The sequence below is a fragment of the Amyelois transitella genome, chromosome 2, assembly GCF_032362555.1.
Source record: "Amyelois transitella isolate CPQ chromosome 2, ilAmyTran1.1, whole genome shotgun sequence".
In the NCBI taxonomy this organism is placed as follows: Eukaryota; Metazoa; Arthropoda; class Insecta; order Lepidoptera; family Pyralidae; genus Amyelois; species Amyelois transitella.
The window spans coordinates 5652545-5680460 of record NC_083505.1 but is presented as its reverse complement, the minus strand read 5'-3'; the positions used below and the strand labels follow the sequence as shown (position 1 = coordinate 5680460).

Below are 27916 nucleotides of genomic sequence, written 5' to 3'. Positions count from 1 at the left end.
TTCGGAAAATCCTTTAAGTGTTTACTACAATATCTGTAGAACAAAAATGCCAAATTACATATTTATTTATAATTAAATAGCTTCTTTCGCAATTTTTCTCCGAACATTAGATAATGTATATTTCATAGACAATCCCGTGGGAACATTTTATTTCAATGATGATGCACTTGTAATGTTCTTCTCAGTTCCTTAGTTTATTAGTTAACTCTTCATGCTTTATCCACTCAACCAATATTGAATATATGCATGTAATAAAAGCAAATAATTCACTAATGTATATAGGTCACTCAAAAAACAGTCATTGGTTCATGGCCGGCTGAAATACCTAGGTACTCGTATTAACGCACAGCCCAAATCGATGAGACTAGAAATCTGGAATTTGGCATGTACCTAGGGTATTAATTTGGTCTTGGGTTCACCAAGATTATGGGATAAAGACAGGCTTTTCTAGTACTCAATAAAGCTAAAACAAAAATGGTATGGGAATCTGTATTTTGCGAGGCCTGCAAGGACCAGTTGCTCCGCTCTCTGTTTTACCTGCCTGCCGGCTCAAAGCTTGAAATGCCGTTTGACCGGTTCTCTCGCTCACTCTTGTAGAATGTTATCCGCAAATTGCCTCCCACTCGCCGGCTGGGTCACCCACCACCACACACATACCATTCAACGGTCAGATTTTTGTCGAATGTGGTAACGCAATCAGTTAACAAATAAACATATATCAACAGTTCGCTCGTTGCTCGTATAGTGAAATACAAGTGTTGTTTACTATTAACAACCCATATTTTCGTAAAAAATTGCTTTGTGAATCCGTTTAATAAGTGATTAAAATTAGAACTTTATTAGCATTTCGTAAACAAACTTTAAAGCCGCGAGATATTTAGTGCTTATAATAAAATTTAAAACAAACAATAAAATGACATCAATGAATTCAAGAAATATGGAATCTTTACCGAAACAGTTCATTTCAGCAATGAGAACATTATTCGATATAATGGATGACAAACATACAGGGTTTGTAAAACTTACAGATATTGAAAACCGTTGGCGGGACGATCGAACCAAAGGATTACCTCGAGGTGTGATCGAAAGTCTGAAAAAGGTTGCATCCAACGACGGATTATTAAGTTTTGAACGATTTTGTACCGGTCTTAAAATATGTCTCTTACGAAATCAAGTTGAACACGAGTCAAAAAAAGATGATAGGATTGAAGATGATGTTGAAAACACGGGAATACATTCAAAGGTCAAAACTCAGGTACACCGTCCACCTTCTGCACCGATACTGGATGTTAATGAAGTACAAAATACAGAAAAAAATTGGAACGCTTTAAAATCCTTAGAAACATCAACTCATAGAACAATTAGCATGCCTCAACTTCTAGGACGCAAAGACCCGTCAATACAAGAAGTAACGACTTTATCTTTAATACCAAAACATGACCCTCCACGAATTTATGGTCCACCAAAACCGCCCAGATTAGATAAAAGTTCACAAGATCGAAAAGAAAGTACCAGATCAAGTTATAAATCCGAAGAAGATATAACTTTTGGGCATGAAGAAATAGTAGTACCTAAATTGGATTTTAGAGAAACTCTTACTGTCGAGGAACAGAGTAGAGGTCTAGGCGACGGAAGATCTTCTAATGAGACACAGTCGCGTCGTGTGTCACGGCGTAGAGAACCTCGACGTCATACATTGCACAACGGAGTAGATTACAACCTTCTTAAACGTATGAAGCAAATTGAACAGGAAAAAGATGTGCTAATTCAAGGCTTAGCAGCTGTGGAAGAAGCACGTGAATGGTATTTAAAACAATTGACAGAAGTGCAAGAAAAAATGCGGTACGCTGGGAGAATGGGGACATATGTAGTAAGTATTTTAATTTTCTCTTATGTCTTTTACCTAAGCCAGTCTTTCCCAAAGTGGGCGATAACGCCCCCTTGTGGGCGCTGCAGGTCTCAAGGGGGGCGGTAAGGGACCCAGAAAGAAAATGGGGGCGTTGTGTAGAGGCTGGGGGGAGGGATTTGTTATTTTATTTAGCTAGGAGGCCTCTTAAACAACGACTTCAAGAGCTCTCGACTCACAACAACAACTTGTGAACATCAACTAATATGAATTAAAAGATTGCTCAAACTCAAATAGGTGAAAAAATGGGGGCGCTAAAAAATATTTATTCTCAAAGTGGGCAGTAGACAAAATAAGTTTGGGACTCTCTGACCTAAGCACTGGATGAAGGTACAGTACACTTAACTGGAAAAATGGCCTCCTTTTCTTGATTGAGTCACAACAAGTTCAATGTATTATTAATTCTCTATTACTCAACACTCAAATCCATCCAAATCAATCACCAGTTCTGTGCTAGTACATGTATAATAATCCTCTTTATCACTCACAAAGGTTTAATTATAGGAACCCTGGAGCGAAGCTCATCAAGAGAGGTTAGAGCTGCTACGCGCGCGGGTATTAGAGCTTAATCGTCAGTTGGGGGCATTGGCAGCAGGCTGGAGACATGGTCAATTATCCCTGCATATGAACTTAGCACTACCTGTCACACCTCTTCCTGGTACACCAACTACGCCTAATGCGGCTGTACTCAGGTCGCAAAACCGCATGCTAGCCGAGGTCAGTTAATGAAGACAAAATAAATATGATCTAAAGAAGTACCTACATCAGATAAAGATTGAAACATTAATATAGTCACAGCTCACAGCACATAACGTAATCTTATTGTTTACTTGTGCCGTGTGATTCTCGGCACCACCAATACAAAAAAGAATAGGATCACTCTATCTCTTTCCCATGGATGTCGTAAAAGGCGACTAAGGGATAAGCTTACAAACTTGGTATTCTTTTTTAGGCGACGGGCTAGCAACCTCTCACTATTTGAATCTCAATTCTATCATTTAGCCAAATAGCTGAGCGTTTAATATTGAGTCTTCAAGACTGTTGGCTCTGTCTACCCCGCAAGGGATATAGACGTGACCATATGTATGCTATTGTTTGTTTCTTATTATAGGCAATTATTGTGCAAGATAACTTACAATGTGTTACCTAGTTATGATCTTGACTAACTCAATGAATAATCTATACTAATATTATAAAGCTGTTAATTTGCTGTTTAAGAATAGACTCTATTTCTTTTCCATGGATGTCGTAAAAGGCGACTAAGGAATGGGCTGATAAACTTGTAATTCTTGTGTTGACACTATTTGAATCTCAATTTCATCATGAAACTGAACGTGTCTTTTCAGTCTTTGTGAGACTGTTGGCTCTGTTTACCCCGTAAGTAATAAAGACGTGAGTATATGTAGGTATGTATGTATATTTGAGGATTTTAACATTATGTCCCCCTAACGGCTTTGTAGTATACCTAATGAGGCCGCCTCTATAATTGTTATTATCCTTAAATGACTTATTATTTAAAACCTATTTCAGGAAGTGAACAAGAAAAATGAGAGGATTTCGGTATTGGAAAGAGAAAAATCTGCTCTCATTCGGGAACTGTTACTACAAAGAAATCGAACAAAACTAGTGGACAACTTTACATAACAAGATACCAATTATCCTAATAATATTATCGTGTGCGTTTGTAAGAATGTGTATGGGTTTATTACTCTGGTAACGCAAAAAGTATGTTGTAATGTAAACAGATTTCATTCATATTTCACATAGCCTACATATGAAGCCAGAAAGCTGAAATAATTTTCACAAATTATATGTTTCCGTTGCCGTGGTCGTCGTTTTCGTTGCATTTTAATTAACAGGTAGAAAAGTGAATATAAAAAATAAATATTAAAACAACTAACGTGATGATAGGTACGGATCTGACTTGCACTTGGCCGGTTTTTTATTAATCTTACAACCTGCTGATGGTAAGCATACATAATTACACAGATAACAACATATGTAATTATATTGTTCTCATTCCCAATATAAAAATTCGCACCGATTAAGACAAAAATAAAAATCATGTACCTACAAACTAAGTAACTACTTTGTTCAAAGTTTGTGAATTTTAAATTTACGTAGTATCTCCCTGGTAAAAAAGTATTTTTACATACTTTATACTTACATGAAACTACGACTCTTTCCCGGAGGGGTAGGTAGAGACTACTTGCAATGATACCTACTTGCTTTTTTATTTACTGATGAAACGTAGGCGTATGAAGAGTATTTTTAACAGCAATAGATGACTTCAACAAGAATTTTCGAAATAACAAACTGTACGTTGTTTGTATGTAATACGTCATCACATTCATTAATGTAAAAAAAAATACAAGATTTTATTATAATAAGAGATATCCTTAAGTGCCATGTATCTTTGTCAGATATAATATATGTTATTAATTTATACAAAAATAAAGCAACTGTATTTGTTTCTTTATCCTTTGAAATAAAATAAAACAATCACTTTAAAAATAGGAAATGATTTTCGAGTCTGCAAATGTTTTGACAGCGATGTAGGGAAGAAAGGATCAGTCTTCTTGTTTTTCAACATATTTAGAAAGATATTCTATTGAAAATTCTAGGAAAGGTGACATCTTTAGTTAGTCATTGAATTGAGCGGTGTCTCTGCATTAGTGGGACTGTTTTCTTGCTACCAGTGTTCTTTATTCCATACAGATTTAGTTTTGTAAATTTACATTTCAGAATTGTAAATCCAATGATTTTCTTTTACCACACCTACTACAATCAAAATATTTAAAAAAACACGCCATTACCTGCGAGGCTTGCTGTGGCTTTTGGCCAACAGCAGGTGATTGTCTATATAATATGCCTGTCATATGCTTACAGCTAAGTTATTGTAATTACCTTATCTACACAAACTTATAGTTAGCGAAACTAAAAGAAATGTCATGCAAGATTGAATCTACTTAAGTCCAGTGTTAATCCCAGTTACATCCCCACCTTTCTGGGAGGAACTCAAAGTACACCTTATGACTAAGGTGCTTATTTTTATTTTTAATAAGCAAACATAGTAAATGTGTAACTCAAACACAATTTCCCATTTAAACACCATCTATATGCATGAATAAGGCACGATATCAAGCTAGCTAGCTCCGGCCGCCCCTGTGCAAAGTATGCTATTTACTATGGGTATAAAAAATTCATGAAGATCAGTTCAGTGGTTTTAACATGAAACATGGACAAATGAATACACTTTCACACTGATAATATTATAGTATGGATTTTAGCAATATCGATTACTAAATAAAGTAAAAAAATTAACTGAAATTATCACTTTAGTAAAATGTTTAAAAGTGAGAATTAAGAAAACATTTTTTGAATGGATTTTATGTTTGTATTATATGACTAATCAACTACTTCATCTACTTTTGAATAACATTCATATTACGAAACACTAGTTTTGTTATAATATAAAGAATAATCATATTCCCTGAATGGAACATCATATGTAAGGAGTCCTTGGTCCCACGCCCTTTCAATAGCTACAAGCAATTCCTTTTGTTTTTTTCGACACAGTCCAGTGTTGAATGCGTCCAGTATCTGGGAATAAACAATAACAGTATATAGAAACAAATATTATAAACGTTTTAAAATTAATGTGACACCTGAAGGTATTCTATTTCTGTGCCCAATTTTTTTAATTGTTACAAACAAAAGGTTAAAAAAGGAAATTTCTTTTAAATATTAGTAAGTATAATACAAATTGGGCAACTCCAATTACTATGGTATTATCCTATTGAATGAAGAAGTGTTATGAGTACAGTCTGAAGAGCTGTGGTCACTGGAAACTGGTCTTTTCACCTCATCTTTCAGAATTCTCTTTCTCTAGCATCTTTGCATATTCTGTTGCACCTTGTGCTACAGTCCTACTGAGCTTGGGGTCAATTTTCTCACATTTAAACCTTCAGGAATATTAAGACAATAATTTTATTTATAATAGGTCTGTTATATGTTGTTTAAGATGAATGACATGCATATGAAAATGTTCCAACCAAAACCCTTTAATCTTACCTGTCCTGTATATTCAGATATAAACTGCTCCAACAACTTCGTATTTCTATGATCTAAAACCAAATATTCATCACGACAAATAGGACATGGGTTCCCAGTAGATATAACTCCATTTCTGACACACGATTTTCTTGTCTTCCTCGGAGCAAATTGACCTTTATGATTTCGTCTGTATAATACCCAAACAGGATTATCACCATATGCTTGTTTGTAAGCATTGCTTTCAAGATATCTCATGCTCGTTTCCACGGGTATTATTTTGGTTCTGTCTTTCGTAGGGTCTACTGGTGTTTGTTCACTTGTTTCACCTATTTCATCCGTTTGGTCTGAATAAAACCGGATACTGGTTCTTACATCAACCAATGCTATCTTGTTTAAAATCAATCTAACATTCCTAGCCAATGCCATTTTAAGCTAGGTTTTTCACTATACTATATCCACAATTTTCTTATGAAATATGCTTTTACCTAAAAAAGTCTCATTAAATAGATCATAACCTGCAAATGAAAACCCCTGATAGAAAACTTTGTTTTCTATCATGTTGACATTGACATGCGACAAGTGACAATAAATTTATTTTTTTGCGATGTTGGATATTGCATTGCGAATACACCATAGTTTGCATATTTTTTAAATAATTTTCATTGCCGTTTTGTCGAAATAAGTCAAATTAGTTAAATAGTTAGGTTGGGGTTGGGTTCTTTCATTTTGTAGTAAGTATCTACATACATAAAATCACGCCTCTTTCCCGGAGGGGAGAGACTACCTCTTTCCACTTGCCACGATCTCTGCATATTTCCTTCGCTTCATCCACCTTCATAACTTTCTTCATGCAAGCTCGGCGATTTCGGGTACTTTTGACCTGACCCTTTACCAGGACGTCCTTAATTTGATCAAGATACGTGCGTCTAGGTCTTCCCACTCCGACCTTTCCCTCTACACCCTCCATGTATATCTGCTTAGTCAACCTGTTTTCATTCATCCTCTCCACATGACCGAACCATCTCAACATACCCTTTTCTATTCCTGTAGTAAGTATCTACATTTAGATTTTTATTAAGTTAGAGGTATATAAAGAAATATGTACTTTATTTTCAATGCGGTGTCGTGTGGTTCCCGGCACCAATAAGAAAAAGAATGAGACCACTCAATCTCATTCCCATGGATGTCGTATAGTCTTATAAACTTGGGATTCTTGTTTTAGGCGATGGGCTAGCAACCTGTCTCTATTTGAATCTCAATTCTATCATTAAGCCAAATAGCTGAACGTGGCCTATCAATCTTTTCAAGTCTGTTGGCTCTGTCTACCCCGCAAGGGATATAGACGTGATTATATGTATGTAGGTACTTTATTTTCAAACATCGCAAACTTTTACTAAAAATACTTGTGAAAAGCCGGAGCGTGTTGCTAGTTAGTATAAAACTAAATAAAACAATATTCTAAGATTGGTTGCTTCATGATTTTGTAGGTATCGTCCATGTTTAGTCAAAGTCAAATTGGTGACACACTGACAGTGTGACCTTCATGTCAAGTCAATGGTGATGACAGTCAACTGACTGGTCAAAAGTCAGTAGTGACAGCGAAGCGAATTAGCGATTAAAATAATTTGAATTCAAGAATGTAACTGAACTTTTGGTCTGCCATACCTTTCCATTGATTCTCTTTGATTCCATAAATTCCATTGTTTCCGTATATTGTATTTCTTATTAGGTATTCTCCGTTTCTATTTTGAATGTGAATTTTGTTATGGTTTCATTCGACTTTTTGGATAATTTTGGATTTTAAAGAAACTAAAATTATTATTACAATAATAACGATAATTCTATATTACCCAACTTTTTTCCCGTATGTGCTTGATCAGTCAATTAATATCAATAACCAAATTATATAGTTAGTGATTTCTCGTAATATTTAACATGGCCGAATGTACACCTGAAGCCGTTGGGTAAGTTTTTACACTAATAATTTACTACAAACTTATAATATGTCATCAAAATCTGTCTAGTAGTTTTGAGTTGATTGACTGAAAAGATAAAATCGCTTTTTTTCCATATGGTTATTACATACAGCAGTACATTTTTTGCACTGGTCTTGTCATGATTCTGACATATTTAGTTACTATTTACTCCGTCCCGTTTTGCACTTTTTTTCCAGTTTTGATAGCCGGGTTTCAGTTTTTAAACTTTATTATTAAGGTCAGGTGGGGTAAGAGGAACATACCTTATAAAATATTTTTACTGCTAGAAAGAACAGCTTAAGCCTTTAGATATTTGAAATAAACAAAATATGCCTGTATGTTTAAGCTTCATGTGGGCTAAATGCACAGATTACCCCCAGAGATTTAGACTTAGATTGAGTATTTTTCAATACTTGTTTGCGTCAAGAGTCACCAAACTTAGAGGAAGTATGGGTGCTAGAAGCAGTAGCTGACATTACAATGTTGCAGGTTTACTGATGTGCCTTTGAATTAAATTACCAAAGACTTGGTATTATTGAAAATGAAATAATCTTCCCAAAAAGGAAAAGGTTCGCAACATTATCTTATGTTTGCTAATAGTTTTGTAATCATCGATCATTTTTAAATTTTACCACTATTCTTTTTTATTGTATCTTAGGATATACCTCCTACTAAGCTGTATACATTGTGAAAAAGTCACATAATATATTTCACTATTGTACCTTACAGATTGTAATTGTTACAATAAATAAATATATATACTTCAAGCTCTGCTTCAGAACTTTTGCAATAAAGTTGAATGTGTTTAATTAATATTAATAAAGTTACTTTGTTTTACCAATATCAACATACATAATATATAATCATGTCTATATCCCTTGCGGGGTAGGCACAACGAACAGTCTGAAACGCCATGTTCAGCTGTATGACTTAATGATGGAACAGCAACTGAAATCAGTTCAACCAAACAAGACATAATCACTGACAAATACAAATAAAAGTACATCATGAACGTCAAACTGAGATAACCATTTTTTGGAGTAGGTTAAAACACAAACTGTTAAGATGTTACCACATCAAAACACCATCAAAATCAATCAGACAAACATATTTGCAGACAAACATGTATTAACATACAGGTAAAAACGTATCTGAGCCCTCCATTTTTTTAATCAGTTGATTACATCATTAAAATCCTCAATTTAAATTCTACCTTCAAAATCAAAGGGGTAACATCACTATGGTAAAACGAGACTTATCGAAGAAAGAGACAAAAATATTCTTTACATTTGGGAAAGAAAGAGGTGTTCATATAATACATCAACAGCGCCACTACTTTGGTACTCTAGTTTGTACTGGTTCGACTTTGCTGACTCTTCTCTATAAAGTTAACTCTGCACGTAAAAATATTAATTGAAAAAGTTACATGTGAAAAGTTATACCATCCTTTTGAGGATTTGATAATTTCATTTTATACAACTAATTTTCACACACTTACAATTAAAGTTTGTTTGTAATATCTTTAGTGCATAGAAAACACATTTACAAGAAATTAGTACATAGTTATAAAAGAAACAAATCACTTGCAATGGTGGACATGACAATGCAAGTTTTACTTTAAAAAAATCTCGAAACAAACTTTTAAAAGGACTTACTTAGCACGTACGCGCGTACGTAAGTACGATTGAAATAGTATTTTGTCATATCACTAATATTTTTTTAGTAAGAAGATGTATTAAATAGGAATATTCACCATCTTCCGTGATTTCGTGGTATACCTAGGAATTTCGTGAAATCTCTGATATTCTCATTTCTCTGCGACATATATATTCTTACGAAAATAGTGACGTAAATGTCATAATATATAAATGTTTGTCTTCCTCCTTACATTAGGGTAAGAGGTTTATTAATATATAGTCCAATGGTACATTCTTGTGTGCCTTGTGTTGCTTGTAAAAGAAGCTCACGTGCTGATTGTAAAAGTCTAATCAAAGGCCTTTAATAAACTTGGTTCTTTTTAAGGCGATGGTAGGAGATAATTGCATTCGTATGCGTAGGTCTATAATTCGAATTTATAAGTTTACTGGTCCAAATTATTATAAGTGTTTCTTTGTTATTTATTTTACTTAGAAAAATAAATAAAATCCCACCAAAATCAATTTCATGAAAACTGGTAATAAGATGAGTGTGAAAAAGTTGTCAGATCTTATGTAAAGCCAAGATTCTTGATCTATGGGCCCTAACTTTACCAGGCCTAACTTCACAAAACATTTTTATCAAATTGTTTAACATAAAATATTTTAATCAAAGGTTTCATTCGCTCATTGTGTGTAAAATTGCCGTGTGGTTCCCGGCACCAATACAAAAAAGAATGGGACCACTCCATCTCTTTCCCACTAATGTCGTAAAAGGCGACTAAGGGATAGGCTTACATACTTGGGATTCTTTTTGAAGCGATGGGCTAGCAACCTGTCACTATTTAAATCTCAATTCTATCTTAAAGCCAAGTAGCTGAACGTGGCCTATCAGTCTTTACAAGACTGTTGGCTCTGTCTACCCAGCAAGGGATATAGACGTGATTATATGTATGTATGTATGTATGTATGTATGTACGAGTATGTATTGTGTGTAAAACAATATTGTTTGCGAAGTAAGGCATAATAAAGTTATGGCGCATAAATGAGATCTGACAAATTTTTCACAGGGTATGACTGATTGATCTTGGTTACATTTTTCATGAAAATGATTTTTGTGGAATATTCGTTTCGCGTTTTCTTAGAAATTTATTAAAATCCCATTATCTCATGAACGTCACGTAAAATTAACAATTAAAATATTAATGTGGTGCGGGAAGACCTAGATAAAAAGAACCTAGTGTGGGGCCAGGATGCTAAAGTATATTTAATACATACAGCGAGAAACAAACTGACGAAACTTTAATACACAATCTATTTATTAGTCTGTAACAAACTGAAAACTGCCTATTTAGATGTAGCTAGCTAATCATTAGTGTTGCTAACGAAAACGTATGCAGGAAGTAAGGCATAAATCGAAAATTTGGAACGAGCAAAGGAACTTTTGCCGCCGCGACGCCACTTCTATTTCGGTGATGTGCGGTGAACAGCATCAGCATCCGTCTTCCCCTACCTCACTCGGCTATCTCCCTCTTTTAGATATAGTTTTCTCGCTCAATGCTCCCTATTCCCATTTTATATTGTCGTTTGCTCAGGAGAAATGGGTACTATGCCTTTGGCATAAGAGTTAAAGGCGAATATTCCCGAATAGCATCCGAAGTGGCGTCCCAATTCCAGTCTTTCCTCTTGCATTGTGAAAATCAAACGTAGTAGAATTGTTAATCATTTGTGCAAATCTGTTTATTTACAGATTGACTAAGTTTGTAACAAGCATTGTTATTAGGAATTAGGTGATCTACTCCGTCTTAATTATGTTGTTTTTACACAAAGGCATGCATTAAGTAACGTGTTGACGATAATAATTTGTTATCTATCAGTTGACGTCTGGACTTCAGAGTAAAGACCAAAATCATTCGTACAGTGCGTTCATTAGTAGCTTTTTTCTTTAAAATTATGTGCGATTTATATTATTAGTGCGATTCTTATAGAAATGGCAACGTTACCAAGAACGCATAGTTCAAAACATGGAAATACGAGCAGTATATCATCACCGTTTAGGTAAGTTAGTAAAACACTAAACACTTTATAAAATTTAAGCGGGCTAGGTGTCTGAGCGCAAACTATCAATTACCATGCTCCGAGACACTTCAATCTTCCTGATGAGTTTTTGTACATGAACTTTCTCCCGTAATACCGCCCGCGTATGTTAAATTCCAAAAAAAAACCCATATGACTTTGCCTTTTCAAGTTTTTAACCGACTTCAAAAATCTATCTCAATTCGACCGTATTTTTTTTATGTAGATGTTACACGGTATCTCCGGTTTTTATAATTCGATTTTAGAGTATTTTATATAATGTAAAGAATCAACCGCCACTTACATGTACGGTAAATACAAAGTGCCAAACTTGGTAATTTTGTTATTCAAAAGCATACTGCAGGATTTTGTGGCGGCTAATTAAATATACCTAAGTGTCTTCAAAAATGCATGGTCACAGAATAAAATGGTAGTGACATACGGACGAACAGATATATGGTAATGATAACAGGATATGACGAAATTATAGAGGTCCCGTTTTTAACTTCGGTTATGGAACCTTAAAATTATCAATCGCGGGTCTGAATCGGTCGGCTAATCATTACATTCCGTGTTTATTGCAAAATCAAGTGCTTATTGGCAAGAGGGTTTATTAATACAGTGTTATTTTTAACAGGTGAATTAGTATATCAAACTGAACACTTTTACTTTGGGACCAACCACAAAACTGCGGAAACAAAATCAGCTGTTCCATACATTTCTGACCGGTTACGTTCCTGTGCGTGCACCTTTTGTTAGTGTTGTTTATTTTTGGAGCAGCTGATATTTTTTTCGCGATTTTGAGATTGTTTAGTAAATGTTGTAAAGTTTGATCTACTGATTCACCTGTTAAAAGGATTCTAGTAAATAAAATAAATCCGTATGTTCCTGTCTTATCCATACCAATATTATAAACGTGAAAATGGCTTTGTTTGTCCGTCTTTCACGTGAGATCTGAACAGATCTCCATGGAATTAGTATAGCATGAATATAGTGAAGAGTACGGAGAAAGATAAAGGATACTTTTCACGCGGGCGGAAGCTAGTAAATAATTATGTATAAGAATTTTTCATAAAGGTAGGCAGAGCAAAGACTAAATCTTTCCTCTAGCCACGCTCATTAAGATTATATTCAAGCACGTTGGTTTTTGTGTACTCCTGACTTTTCGTCAGAATTTCCCCGATTCGACGAAGTACATTTTTAAGCACTCTTTCTCGGGCTTTAAAATGTATTGTTTAGTTTTCAAGAAAACAAATTTTCTAAATAAAAATGAAAACTCCATTTCAATTCTTTGCATGAAAGAAGAAAGTCAAGAATCAGATATAGGCGAAGGGAGACTACTTTTTAGGGTTCGCTTTAAGCTTGTGATACAATTTGTACCTTCTCAACGTGACAAATTACACCTTTTTGGTCTATTGTTGTCAAAGCTAAAACGTGTCTTCGGATTTCCTCATAAACTTGAGTTGGCATTTAATTCATTGTATTTTTCTTTACGCAGCACAAGCCCGAGAAAGCTTCAAGAAATGACGCTGCCTCCGGCCGATCATGGTAAGTAATAAATGCTTGTGCTTATGATAAAGTGTACATATGCAATGTCGTCATGTGGAGAGGATGAATGAAAGCAGGGTGACTAAGCAAATATACAAAGGGAGATTGAATGGGGCTGTTGGAGTGGGAAGGTCTAGACGAATTTTTCTTGATCAAATCAGAGACGTTCTGGTCTGGCAAAAGATTAGGTTAAGAGTACCAAAAACCGACGAGCCTGCATGAAGGGAGTTATGAATGTGAATGAAGCGAAAGAAGTATGCAGGGATCGTGACAAGTGGAAAGATGTGGTCTCTTGTTTCCCCTCCGGGAAAGAGGCTTGATTTTATGTATGTATTTACATCTGCACGTGTTAAAGTTAAGAAGTATTCTCCTTTTAGTGTCCTGCTTCTGTGCTGACTGACATTACGATCGACTTTTACTCAGGAGCTAGTAGTATATCTAGAGGAATTTTACGGGAGAGTGGCAACTTTATGTTAGTTTACATTAAGTTATGTGTTAATTTTCAGATTTAATTAAGTATAGTATATAATTTTGCAATTAATAAAATAAAGTTGCTTTATTTTCTGGAGTTGACAGCTGCGGTAGATAACTAACGAGTAACATTTAATTATTATAAAACTGTATCTGAATTATAAAAGAAGTATCGAAAAACCGATTCAGTACATGCCAGCGGCGACTCGGCGCTCACTTTCAGTGTGATCAATGCTTCTATGAATGAGACGTCGATGGCAATAAGAAACTCGCAGCCGCTTAAACGATATTAGTTTCTTCAGTGGATAAGGTTTAACTTTATTTCGCATCGAAAGTGCGGTCAGTTTGCAGATTGCGATTCGGTCAAAAGCAGCCCTTTGTACCTACGAACAGTTATGAAAAATAATACATACATATAGTCTCGTCTATATCCCTTACGGGGTAGACAGAGCCAATAGTCCTGAAAAGACTGAATGACCACGTTTAGCTGCTCGGCTTAGTGATGGAATTGAGATACAAATAGTGACAGGTTGCTAGCCCATCGCCTAAAAAAAGAATCGCAATAGGGGATATGCATAAAATTTTAAATGGCCTAAAGTATTTTTTTCTCGAATACTTATTACCGTCATATTATAATCGAAAGGTTTTTTTTTCATTTACTTATTATTTAAACCCCTAAATTATTATCCAAAAAGTGCAAAATAACGGCGCGAAATTCAAGATAGCAAAACGCGCCACCATTGGTCGAACAAAATGTGACGTCATGCGGCACAACATTGAATTTATCGGTATCGAAGCTCCTATTGTGTAGTGAGAAAAATAAATATTTAAAGCTATTTTCTTGTGCTGATTGTAGTGGAGTTTAGTTTAGATTAGTAGTAAATGTAGAACGATGACTGAAGCTGGTTTTGTCAAAGCACAATCGGACAATCTACCGAAAATAGATGCATTTATGATAACATCATATTTTGCATCAAATCCCGATTTTACGAGCGCAGAGATCAGAGGAGTGAAAGCTGCAAGGTAATTATTATGTTACATAAAATATTTTAGCCCATAACATGGATTTTTATTAATAAATGCATACAGCAGTTCACTTATAATACACCAAAACATAACCTATACATATCCAGTTGTCATTGCTCTGAAACTTATATTTTTACGTCTACAAGATAATAATATAAGTACAGTACATGTTATATTATTGAAGTTCACTCAAGTATAATAACTTTGACTCTGTGTGTATCTGAGATATATATATTAATGATTTAATTTCTATAAATTGATATCCTGATTTAATAGCTAATGCAAAACGTACTTTTTACTAATTCACACTATGCTGTACCTAAATAAAGTATACTTACGTTAAAATGATCTTCACAACAATATAAACGCGATTTAGGAGATACATTATCCCTTCTCATCACCTTACACCACAGTTTTCGTATATTCGCATCGTCTGGAATACGAAAGAACAATTTGTCTGGTGTTTTTCGAGTAGTATTTGTGCACTTTGGTACTATACAGTACTTATAAGATGCCTTTTTGGCTTCTTCCATGATTTTAAAGTTATCAATACTGTAAATAAGTACGAAGTAACTGAAAAGTTCACAGTAAATAAACACTGAGAGTGCCGCGTGACGTCACGCAAAGCGCGCGCAAAATGACGGCGTTTGAACTGCTCAAATAAATTCAAAGTTTTAAATTTCATTTTGAAAAATATCTAGAATTTTTTGAAGCTTAATTATATTTTTTTCTACATTACAATGAAGTAAAATATTGATTTATGACAAAAAAAAAAAACATGAATATCCCCTATTGTATAAGCCTATCCCTTAGTCGCCTTTTACGACATCCATGGGAAAGAGATGGAGTGGTCTTATTCTTTTTTGTATCGCTGCCGGGAACCATACGGCACTGATAAAAAAATATTTGTTATGAAAAATAATATCTGTTAAATTTCTTATATAGCTTACCAATATGTCTTCTAATCTTTTATGAAAAGCCCAACTGATCAAAATGACTGATTGATTTAATAATTTAACACATTATTGTAATTGTAAATCATCCCCATCTTTCGACATTGACGTAAATGGTCTGTTGTTGAAAGTAATTTTTCTATTTCCACTACAGATGTTACTAATGCCAGCGGAGTCAGTATGAAACAATATGAAGAGCAATTAAATGGATTGCGCAAGGAGAACTTTCATTTAAAATTGAGAATATATTTTCTAGAAGAAAAACTAGGAAGTGGTTCACCGCCTGCTGTCCAAGTGAGTTTACCGATTGATATTATCTTACAGAATGGGTTAAATTGGAATGGGAATAAAATTTTGCTTACATTTAAAAATAAAAATTCGATCGTTCGCGATCGTTGATTATTTTTCGTTTTCTTCTTACCAAACTCTTTTATTTATACTACATATGTGGTTTAGGGGTGCATAAAAATCTTGTTCGTGCCTACGTTGTAAAGTGAAATTTTACCCAGAAGTGGTTGAAATATTTCAGGGGTTGCTCGAGCATAATGTTAGATTACAAGTTGAAGTAGAGGAACTACGAAGGCAACTGTCCGATAAACAAGAACTTTTGGCCGCAGCAGCAGAGGCCATTGATGTATTAGAACAACAGGTGAGCGATCTTTGTCAGTTTGAGGATGTTGCATATTCCGTACTACATATTTTGTAATGGCAATTTAATCTATTTTTTTTCCAAATTAACTTAGCTCTCCCTTTTCCAAATACACTTTTGCTAGTAATAGGATTGCCAGTTCCCCATACGTAATGGCCGAATAAACCTGCAAGTTAAGACTAAAATTTGGGTAAATAATAGATACAATAAGTATATATTAATTTGATTTGCCCGAGTTTCCATCAATGTGAATTTCATATTTTTATTAATAAGATCTTATTTTATAGGGGTCCATTTCAACAGATAGTGTAGAAGTTTCCACGAAAAAAGAAGATAACCTATCGGAAAAGGTGAACATTTTACTATCCATTACCTTAAATAAGGTTTTTGAAGTTTTTTAATGTGATTTCTTATTATTGTGTATCGTCTACACAAAATATTACGTCTTTAAACGGGGTAGACAATGTGTACTGTGCAGGTCAATAATGATGGAATTAAGTCTCATCTCTTTCTGGGGGCAGTTTTCTTATCATGTCATCACAATCACCAGATCGTTGTCAGCGGCCAGTGAACACATTACTTGCATTACGAAGGTCGTAATCATCTTTTTTATTTTATTCTTTTTACAATAGATTCAAGTGAATGAAAGAATAAAAATATGCTGATGAGTAAAGTTGCTTCCTGCGAATTTCAACACCTCCGTCAGTAATTAAGCAAATGCATCAACGAACAGACTATGGAAGCTGTTGAATATTATTATATCAATTATTCTATAATAAGCGACGAATTTAACGCCACCTACAAATGAGAGGTGACAAATTGAGCGCAAACATACAATGAATACAGGTTTTTCGCAAATCTAACGGGAAGTTTAGCTTTTACCGGAATGAAAGGAACCTTATGTCTTTCTCCAGACTCTTAATCAAACTCTAAACAAACAAACAAATAACTTACTTTCGCATTTATGACATTAGTTGGGATTTTATTGTATAATTTTTGCAGCTTTTGGAGAAAAAAGATGGCTTTTGCGATGACACTTGCGCCTCCGAGTCCGCTGGGTAAGGCATCACCGCTATTTATTATCTGCTTCTGGGGTGTCATGAGATCTCAGGTTCAATCCGTATTCAGCTGAGTTTTTTCAAACTGACGTAGGTCTTGCAAAATTATTATTGTTAAAAAATATAGTATCTATTCTATAGTTTATTAATGTCTGGTCTTGTTGAGTTTGAATGGGATAAACAATCTGTACAATTGGTTCCTTAAATATCTTACCATTTAATTTCAAAGAACGAATGAATTGTGAATAATAGGGATTTAATTTAAGGGTAAAAAGGAATATTTATATATGAATATAATCACGTCTATATCCCTTGCGGCAAAGACAGAGGTAACTCTCTCACCATATAAAACAAAAATATAACAACGTAGGTACATACAATCATGTAACATCGCTTGTGGACAACCTCAGAGGCAAACAGCTTAAACGCTCGAAAAGACCGAAAGGCCACGCTCAGTTGTATGCCTTGATAATGCATTCAACTATTGACAGGTTGCTAGTCCATCGCCTACAAAATGAAGCGAAAATTTATTACCCTTTCCCTAAGTAGCCTCTTACGATATCCATGGGAGTGATCCTAGTCTAAAGTACCTGGAACCACACGGCAAGGATCAAATAAATTGTATAAATTATGTTGACCCTGAGTTTACACTATAGACTGCCTTGTTTGTCTGTAAACCTAACTGAGGAACTTGTATGTTTATTATCAGTAATAATTTATTGCAGCGATCTCTTGGTGGCAACTGGAGGCAATCATGATGCAATGGTAGGTTAAAAGATTCTTTTTATATATAATGCTAGCTTTTTCCCGCAGCATCGCCCACGTGAATCAAGCGCCATCTACAAAAAGCGATGAATTTAACGCTGTCTATAAAAAACTACGAAATAAGCACCTCCTACAAAAAGCATCGCATTAAACGCCACCTACAAAAAGCGACGAATTTAGCGCCATCTACAATAGAATTATAGTATTTACCGCGATGAAAAGTACCCTATGTTCTTCTTCCGACTTTTCATTATAATACTCGTGATATTTCATAACCCGTAAAGAAGTAACAAACAAACAAATAAACTTACTTTCGTATTTATAACATTAGTTGTGATTTGTTTTCTCTTTATTGAAATAAGAAGGAACAACTTTTTTTTAAATTCAATGTTTTATCCGGTGCGTCAAGTCTGTAAATTTGATTATCTCACTGGAATAGATTTTGATATTTTTAATGACTAGCCAATGATAACAACTATTCAACCGAGATTATATTTACTTTGTCGGAGTCGACACTTTTGCTAAATTATTTTTTTTTACCGATTTCACCGTTGTAATCTCAGGAGGTTTACTATGCCTACTTAACTGAGAATTCTCTTCCAGGGCGAGCTTTTAAAATTACGCAGAGAGAATAAAAAAGCTCTACAAATGATAAAAGGATGCATGAAGAAAATTCAGCAACAAGATAAGGAAATAAAAAACTTGAAACTGGTAAGTTCTAAAAAACTATTTTAAATGTTTATTTTAATCCTTTTTTCCTTTTATAAAACATCGTATAAATAATATATATGTATTTTTATATTGTAATATAATTTTTTATATATCATAATTTTATATAAAAAAACATAAAGTAATTAAACCAAAGGAAACTTGGGGGCTGTGTTCACATACTGTAGTACTGTAGTTGTGTATACAATCACATACTGCTTTCTGTATCTGACCCTTGACTCAGCTATCCAGAGAGTCTCAATATTTGATGGACGAGTGAGACTCTTCGCTATTAAACCGTTGGCAATCACTTTATCAATTTGATGTTTTTGGCTTTCACAAGGTTCTAGTCATGTAGTATGGTAATATTCACAAACAGAATATGGCCTTTTTATCGCTCATAGAGTCGTCGTGTAATTCGTTTTGTTTTTATTTATTAAAAAAAAAAACTAATCCATCATTAAAATATGCTATCCTTTGTCCTTGATTTTTTTTTCCAGAATAAGGAATTAGCATATGCACATGTTAGTGATTCGCAGTTAGAAAAATATGAAGAAATATTGAAATGCAAAGATGAACATATAAAGGACCTTGAAAGTAAAGTGCGTGAATTACAGAAACATGCAGAAAATGTTCAGAACGACGAGAACACAGGGTAAGCATAAACATTAACGAGGGTCACATCGAAAAGAATAGAAAAAAGTACAAAGTTAATACAATATTTATTTTCATTGTTTTTCAAAGTATCGAAAATCGACTCGATGAAAGTTATGAAAAATTATAGCACGAAAATGGTCCCCATTTTCCACAGGCCGTAAGCTCCATTTCCCTCACAGACATATCAAATTCAAATGAAAATGTATCTTAAGTTATTAACTTTTTTTTAAATTTAAAAAATGTTATTGATTTTATTTTATGTTGATTCATATTTTAATTCATACTCCAAAGGGTTTTAGTTTATTAATTCCTGAATATTCTATTTCCGATCTTTTCGGTGTGGTCCTCGTATTTGGTAAATAATGAGAAACGTTTGCTGTCTTTAATTTAAAATGTATAGCTAATTAATAACTTTCCTTTTGTTTTAGAAACTTGCAACAATTGTTAACACGCCGATTGCAAGGACTCGCCTACTTCTTAGACAAACTTTTGTCACATAAGTAAGTATAATAATTGACATGTGTTGGATCCACGTTATTATTATTATTCATAACTTTTACGAATAAAATCTTTATATTTTTATAGATGTGTGCTTGGTGAGGAAAAGAAAAAACTTGCTGAAAGTATTTTAGAACAAAGTTTAGCTCTACCTGTTGGTTTAAAACTAGACGAGTCTATGGCGCCTGAAGAATTTACAATGGACGAAAGTAATCTGGACATATCACAATCCTTTAGAATAGAAGATTTAACAATGATGTTCGGACATCATGTAATGTGCAGTGGTGATGATAACAGATGCTCTTCTCGCAAACCCTTGAAACATTTTCCACAGGCTGATATTGTTTCCGAATCTGAATGTTGGTCAGAGCCAGATAGAAACGTTTCACTTGCACGGGTTGGACTTTGTGACACTGGGGTGAACGCCAGAGAATCTATATCAGATAACAACCGTTACAGATCTCGCCGATCTCGAGTTTCTTACGGGTCCCGTTCGGAAGATAATAAAACTACCAATGAATCCGCTATGCTAGATGAAATCAATCAACTCACTCATAGAAGTGAGTTGTTGGAAGAAGAAAATGCTGACTTAAAGAGTAAATTAGAATTCGCCCAAAAACAAATTGATGACCTCATAAACGAGAAAGACGAATTAAAAGAAATTTTGAATTCAGAACGCACAAGCCATCTTGAAGCGAGAAATGATATGGCTGTGATGAAAAACTGCATTATGGGTCTTGAATTACAAATTGAAGGATTACAAAATAAAGTTATTGAAACTACTCAAATGATAGAAAAATTGCGAGTAGAAAGACAAGAATTAGAATCAACGTATATGGAAACTGAAAGAGCCTTGCGACGTGCTGCGGACGAGGCTACAGTTCAAGCTTCTCAAGCGGCCCTTGAAAGGGCTCGAGCACAGCATGACAGATTGAAAATTGAAAGAGATTTAGAAGAAACACGTGTAAAATTATCGGAGATTATGGAAACGAATGCTAAACTAGAATTAGAAGCTTCTCAAAAAGTTTTGCTCAATGCAGATAACAAAGTAGTTGTACATGAAGCACTCTCAGAAGAAGATAGACCTACTTCTCCAGATTTAGGTATTGATAGTGACAGATTTTCCAGTTTGGAACACAATGACGCAGCTACTTTATCACCACGTAAGTCGTTACATTATTATTACTCAACCATTCGCAGTTTTCATGGGTACGGTATGAGACCGTATCAAACTTCACCATAATCTAATGTGATCAAGTTCTAGAAATTAAGTCTGTTGACAGGGGCTGTACTCTATTTACCTTTCAGACTTTTCTTACACTTCAATATCAAGTCATCGGCTGTTCTCGGGTTCATTCCTGGGAGGTCACAACAAGCCCCTGTAGTATGTCATGCACGACGTCGATTTTATCGCGCTAAAAACTCGCTGTTTCACTTTTCATTATGACGTGAAGTGAAATGGGACAGCGATAGTTTTTTGGGCGATAAAAACTATCGCTGGCGTCGCGCATTAAACATTATTTGAGCAATAGACTGAATGGCCTGAATAATTCTGATAAGATTGAATTTAATTTAACCAGTTGATTATTATTTTAGGTTCATTATATGAAGAAAATCAAACATTGAAACAAAAACTTGCTCGAACTAAAGCTACATTAGCTGAGACGTTGTCACAATTGAATGCAGCAAATCTGAGAAAGAGAAGTGTACAACGCGCCATATGCCGCGAAATACATAAGACCCAAGGAGTCCTACGTAAAGCGCGGGATCAGTTTGAAAACCCAAATTAATATTTGGCACATGATTTTGGTATTATTTCTATCTGAGTTTCCCTGTGATTGATTTTGTGTTCTAGGGTATCGAATAATACATCAACGAGTCCATAACTTAAGATTATTGAATTTACTGCATTAACAAAGATTGATTTTTTTACTTTGGAGAGAAGAATCTTTTCTTTGTAATTTCTATTGGTCAAATTATGGCGTGGTCATACACATAATGAATTAAATACAATATTTTTTTTATTGATACAAGGTTTTCGGCTATGACTTATCTTTTTCACATATGCAAGGGATTTCATTTGACTTTTATTTATATTGTAATTATTATACTTTTATTGATTATTCAGAACGATTTTAATCGCGTAGGTATCAAAAAAATCTTTATGTACCCCCCCAATCATTGAATTATAACCTCAAAACTTCTTTTAATATCTATATACGCCTATAATTTTGTGTACCTATTATTTTAAGGCCTTAGAATAAGTTTCTTGTATTATTATAATGTATTTGTTGAAAACTAAAAATAAATAGTACATTAAGATTTTTAAACCTCCATTTTTTCTTGTAAAATTTCCTTGTACACATAACCGTCGGAATTTCAAAACTGACAGAGGCTTATAATTTTGAATATTCAAATACATACAAAGGTTTGGCACCTGTGTGCAAAGTAAGGTTACTTGCTGTCTCTTCACGCGTTATCTTCTGAACCAATCGTCTTGAAATTGTATTATTACAATTAAGAATTTGGAGAAGGACATACCTTTTCATCCCGGTAAAAACTAAAGTTCTTGTGGGATTAGCGAAAAACCTATATTCATGTAGGTGGCACTGAATTTGCGCGCGGAACCTGCGGGTAAAATCTAGTAGAAAATAATGATGATGCATGGTTGAGGTCCATTATAGATATTATGATTATGAAGACAAAAACTTAATGTTTGTATGTTAGGTATTGAATCAAATAAGCTGAAAAAAAATATCCAATTTTGATAACCATTGACTAAACTACGCTTCAGGACAATACACGTTTACAACTGCAATTTTAAACCCGTAAATTATTTTGCGCCTGTATTCCGTAAGTATGAGTGAACGAGCGAGTACTCTGGAAGAGTTACATTTGCGATAAAGCTTTTTAATATTCTGTTCAGCAAAACATGGACCACCTGGGTAATTCTTTTTTCTAAAACTGTGCAGTGAAGTGACTTTACGTACATAAGTAATTACACTATTTAAATACCTACGTTACGATTGTCTTACTTATCCATGTACACACTCGGATCTATTTTTGTTTAGACAATATTTTCCGTCATCCAACTTTTTAAGCAACCCCGTTTCATTCTTGTCACCGTATTTTTTTTTTTAAAAACCTTGACTTCTATTTCCACATTCCCGAAAAAATCCCATAGCGCACCAAACAGAATTTGTCCTCCTAAGGTAACGAGCAGACAAATTAGCTAACAATACAGAATTGTTATTTATATTGTACATACCTACTTATAATAATTATATTGGAATGCCAAAAGGCATTATTTTATTTAAGCTCTTGTCAAGTTTTTCGTAAGTAACGGGTTGTTTATTTATAGTACCCACATAATACAGCCGCTCCAATCGAATAACTTTTTCACATATTCAAGATAAGTGTTAATGTTAATTAATACTAAAAATGGACAGAAATATGTATAACAAAATTAAAACTTGTATTATAAATAATGACGCAACAGAAATGATTCAGTTATTAGACTCGGGTTTAGATCCCAACTTTGAAGGAGGTTGGCCAATCCGACTAGCTGCTCGACATGGATCTTGTTCTATAGTCAAAACACTTCTTGATTATGGTTCTAATCCTCATTTACTTAGTGAATCAGGTATGTAGATTTAAATTTAACTTCTGTTCTCGCGAATCTGCCTGATCATGAAAAATGATGGACGTCGATGCTTCAGATATACATTTTGTACGATAATTTACTACGACAACAGTTTCAATAAAGTCAAATGCATTTTTCGCCCACATCAAAATATATTTGTCTTATTTCGATTTCTATGAACTGTTAGTGAATAAATATACCTACTGCAGAAGGGGAAATAGTAAAATCTTTTATGGGGTTGTTGGCTAGTATGACACGGTTTTTTGAGATTTGCTTGAGCTCCATGAAAGAAAAATAGAAAAAGTCCAAAGAAAAGTTCTAATAAATATTCCATAAATACATAGGTACTTGCAATAAGAATAAAAGTTATACCTTTTACTTATAAACTTAAATGGTTTTTGTCGATTTCAGGAGCCTCAACATTACAGTTAGCAGTATACTCAAGAAAGCACTGGTTCTCAGACAAATGGTGTTTTTTATTGTCTTCTTGTGATTCCTCTCAGTTGGCAGATGGAGCAGCAGTGGCTATTATTTTTCAAAATATCGCTGCCTTAGAAAAAATTGTGGGAACTGGTCGATGCAATACAAATATTCCTACTTCTTTGACAGGTATGTATGTAAGAACTAGTACCTACATGAGTGGTGCGGTGACTGTTCACCTTTAAATGTACATGGTACATACAAGTATTTGGACAATAAGTATACAATTTAAAATTCATTTGATATATATTTTTAGGTAAAACGGTGGAGGATCTAGCAAAGGGATATAAATTACAGCATATATTTGATACACTAACTGAAAATCAAGTCCGATACTTAACTCCTCATTCTTCACCACGGGTTACCCATAATTCAAGGGTAAGTGATTTTGTTTAGTTACTATTGTCAAAAATAGTGATCAACTAAGTACCTAATAGCTTTTTTAGTTTATGGCAAATCCAACGGGAACAGTTCCTTTTTTTACAAGCTATTATTAAGTTTCACCTGTACGTATGTTTCTAGATATGTGTGTTATCAAATTTTGCTAGCTAATTTTGACCGACTTCCCGATTTCCAATTCTGTTGAAACTTTATATGCTCGTCCAGTGCTGATGACAATGTTGGTACCTATGAATATGATAAGTTCCTGGTTGTCAGACCAGGTCAAGACCAGGAACGACATACAACAGATTTTCTCAACGGTTGACAGCTTTTCAAACACGTAAAATTTGAAAGTAAAATAAAATATTTTTTTAAAACTAGCTTTTATTTAAATGCCTAGTCCTATACCTAATCCAATCCCATCCTTTAGTAGGATTGCTTAAAAGCTAGCATCGATAATAAATGTTAAAAGTTCATATTAAATTGGGATTGGGCTTAGTATATAACTATGTGTTAAAATATTGTAGCTAACACAATAATTGTTCTTAAAATTTTATTTCAATTATTTACAGGATACAAGAGCAGCATTGACACCGACGCAAGAACCTATCAGAAATATCCGAAATTTGTCGCCGTCAGTAGCTCAGTTCTTTAACCAAACATCAACTTCAACTCCAAGAAGTAATTTAGTAGTCATTTCTCCAACAACAGAACATATTCATATTTAGAAAAAAATATGATTTGATACTATTATCAAACGTAGTTAGTAAATAAAAAATGTGACCGACGACTAACGTGGAAATGCGTGCAGTGACATGCGAGTTTTTCGTAATGCTTACTTTATTAAAAATTTATTCGTAGTCCCAAAAACATCAGTTCGTACAGATGAAAAGTTTCTCCTCAATTTGACGTCCATTGTATTGTATGTACATATTGTAAATTAGCTTAGCCCGGTTAACTTAAAACTTGAAAATAAAGAGTACTTACCTAATTACATAATGAGACATAAAATATTTTCTATTAGTTAAATAATTTTTTTTTTCAAAACTGGGTAACAAAATACTATACGATACAAAATTTAACCATTCACTTCAATTACAACAGATGTTTGGGTTCACGAATAGAAATATAACTTGTACCTACACTACTGAAAACAATCCCTTTTTCGTTTTTTCAATGTTAGTCCTATAATTTTGTAGGTTGATACCAGTGTTTTTTGGGAATAAGCACATAATAGGTTCGTTGCCATGAAAAAAAATCGAAAACCATTTGCGGAATTATTTCAATAGATCATAAAACCACCGAGATTCTCGAGATTTTGACAATAAATGGGGTAGGTACTTAATTTTTCACAAGGCAGCAGTTCTTAGGTAGTCTTATTACATCTGAGTAGGTCTAGGGACTGTAGTATGGTAGTCCGGCCATACAGCATCACACCCGGCACGTGCTTCCATGGCTCATCTTAACTTCATATGTACACCTATGGGATGTAATTGTAAGAGGTAGGGAACTTGTTTAGATTTGTACTCCTAATCTTATACTTTGACTTTGAAAATCAATGTTATAATTTTAAAGTAACCAACCAGTACAGAGCTAGTTTTACTTTAGTTATTTAAGGAAACTACCTATAGATAGAGTAAATTATAAAGTTGTTACTAGGTAGCTGTTGCCTGCGACTTAGTTCGCCGAAAAAGTTCACTGCCTGTTTGTTAAGAGGGGTAGGGGGAGAAACTTGTACCTATACGAGTTTTTAAGTTGGACCAAGCTTAACACAACTGAGACAACAACATTAAAATCGGAGCAATAGTTTTTACGGGATGCGAGTACAAACAAACAGACAGATAGAAATTCTAAAAATCACATTTTCGGCTTCGGTCTTATAGATTCCCTTTATAAAATTTTTGCCAATATCTTTTATGTAAAGACATAGGCCAGTTAAAATTTATAGGTATAGATTAGAAGACACATCATCAGATTTTTCTATGTGCAACAATGACTTATAAATTATCTAAGTAGGTATCATTGCAATTCATTAGGTCCTTACATCTAGGAACTTGAAATGGAGCGGCAATACAGCCTGGTGGTATTCAATTAATTAGTAAACTTTTGCAATTAGTGTTTTATCGACATTATTTCATCGGGGTAACTAAATAGTTAATAAATATTAATTAGAACATAAATATTTTTTTGCAGTGAACATTCTGGATAGCTTAACAACTGGACAACAAAAGATCATAAATATAGCGCTTGGATCAATAAATAACGCAGGTAAAAATAGACAACTTCCTTAGCATATAAAAACCTCGTGGCGAACATATTGTGTATTTTTTCTAGTTTTAGTTTCTGATTAGCTTACATAAATTCCGGACTGCTTTAATGATTATTCTATCATAGGACCATCTAGGTGCGAAATAAAATGTATGAGAATTAATTAGGTACACTTATATGTGATTCAATCATACAAAACTTATAAAACCATTACCACAGACCCGATCACCTCAGCCAGCTAAAAGATACTAAGTATATTATATTTAGATGAAGTTTATTCATAAGTTTGAGTGCTAACCAATGGTCTTACGGTGGGGAAAACATGGTGAGGAAACCTGCACGTTCAGGTATCTGGACTTGTAACCAAGGTAGGTACCTTACCCATATGGATCATCCATAAACCCATGAACCTTACTAACTCTAGGTAGGTTCCATGGTAACGATTGCGGAGGCGGGTGTATAAACCGGGACTAACGCCAGAAGGAAGATTAATTAAACCTTATTACCTATTTAATTTAACAGACTACAAAAATATTGCTGTGGAGGGAACAGTTTTCTACAATCTTTTTACAGTACCTATAGATAACTTATTAAAAACTCAATATAAATCTTTAATCTTTCGTCACACTATGCCGCACTGCGCTTACCTATACTTACTGAATGACGCGCTACCATACTCATGTAAACCTGCGTACTTATTTTCATGTATTTTTATTGCTATTGAATGATATTCTAGCATCTACTTACATTCTTTAATGTATCCGCCTAACCGGTGGCTGCAATTGGTTTGAAACGTTTATCTCTCTCTGTTAATTATTAGGTACATCTATCTGGTAATTTATTATGAATAAAGTTGAGTCTGAAATTTAAGTTCTTATATGTTTGTAAATGGTGGATTTTTTACTTCTTTGATACTTTCATTGATGGTTAGTGACCAATGTGTGTCCCAACTATTGGTGGTGCTGTCGTGAGATTTCAAATTATTAAAAATGTAACACAGTAAAACAAATTTTGTACATATACCTATTGTGAATTACATTTAAATCAACATACATTTATTTCTTTTATCTATAAGTAAGTAATTAATTATTATTTTATAACTATTAATTTCGTTGACATTAAATTTCATGAGTAAGTTTTAATGGTAACCAATATAATGCATT

At 34.0% G+C, this 27916-nt stretch overlaps 4 protein-coding genes across 6 annotated transcripts; 3 read left to right on the top strand and 1 right to left on the bottom strand.

The window, feature by feature from the left end:
* The first annotated feature begins 669 nt into the window (after positions 1–669).
* On the top strand, positions 670–4308 carry LOC106143212 (suppressor APC domain-containing protein 2). Its single transcript, XM_013345238.2, has 3 exons — positions 670–1870; positions 2411–2623; positions 3437–4308. The coding sequence occupies exons 1-3, from the start codon at positions 914–916 to the stop codon at positions 3548–3550; spliced, it is 1284 nt and encodes a 427-aa protein (XP_013200692.1). The 5' UTR covers positions 670–913; the 3' UTR covers positions 3551–4308.
* Positions 4309–5289: 981 nt separating this feature from the next.
* On the bottom strand, positions 5290–6515 carry LOC106143214 (small ribosomal subunit protein mS40). The gene is made up of 2 exons (XM_013345239.2): positions 5981–6515; positions 5290–5509 (listed from the first exon to the last, which is right to left on the bottom strand). Exons 1-2 carry the CDS (start codon positions 6386–6388, stop codon positions 5354–5356), a joined length of 564 nt encoding a protein of 187 aa, XP_013200693.1. The 5' UTR covers positions 6389–6515; the 3' UTR covers positions 5290–5353.
* A 1031-nt stretch (positions 6516–7546) lies between these two features.
* On the top strand, positions 7547–22607 carry LOC106143015 (centrosomin). Of its 3 annotated transcripts, none has more exons than XM_013344977.2 (12): positions 7547–7926; positions 13147–13196; positions 15801–15940; positions 16176–16295; positions 16583–16645; positions 17298–17353; positions 18079–18118; positions 18722–18829; positions 19327–19481; positions 19912–19983; positions 20069–21144; positions 21578–22606. In XM_013344977.2, exons 1-12 carry the CDS (start codon positions 7898–7900, stop codon positions 21769–21771), a joined length of 2103 nt encoding a protein of 700 aa, XP_013200431.1. In that variant the 5' UTR covers positions 7547–7897; the 3' UTR covers positions 21772–22606. The 3 variants fall into 3 exon arrangements, with proteins under 3 accessions (XP_013200431.1, XP_013200430.1, XP_060804172.1); XM_013344976.2 differs by lacking the exon at positions 7547–7926 and adding an exon at positions 11018–11630 and having other exon boundaries at positions 21578–22607; XM_060948189.1 differs by lacking the exons at positions 7547–7926; positions 13147–13196 and adding an exon at positions 14325–14690.
* An 857-nt stretch (positions 22608–23464) lies between these two features.
* Positions 23465–27821, top strand: LOC106143002 (uncharacterized; the record flags this gene model as incomplete). Its single annotated transcript, XM_013344962.2, has 4 exons — positions 23465–23624; positions 24036–24233; positions 24361–24482; positions 25058–27821. Coding segments are annotated over 4 exons (636 nt in total), but the record flags the coding sequence as incomplete, so codon positions are not given.
* Between the last annotated feature and the right edge of the window lie 95 nt (positions 27822–27916).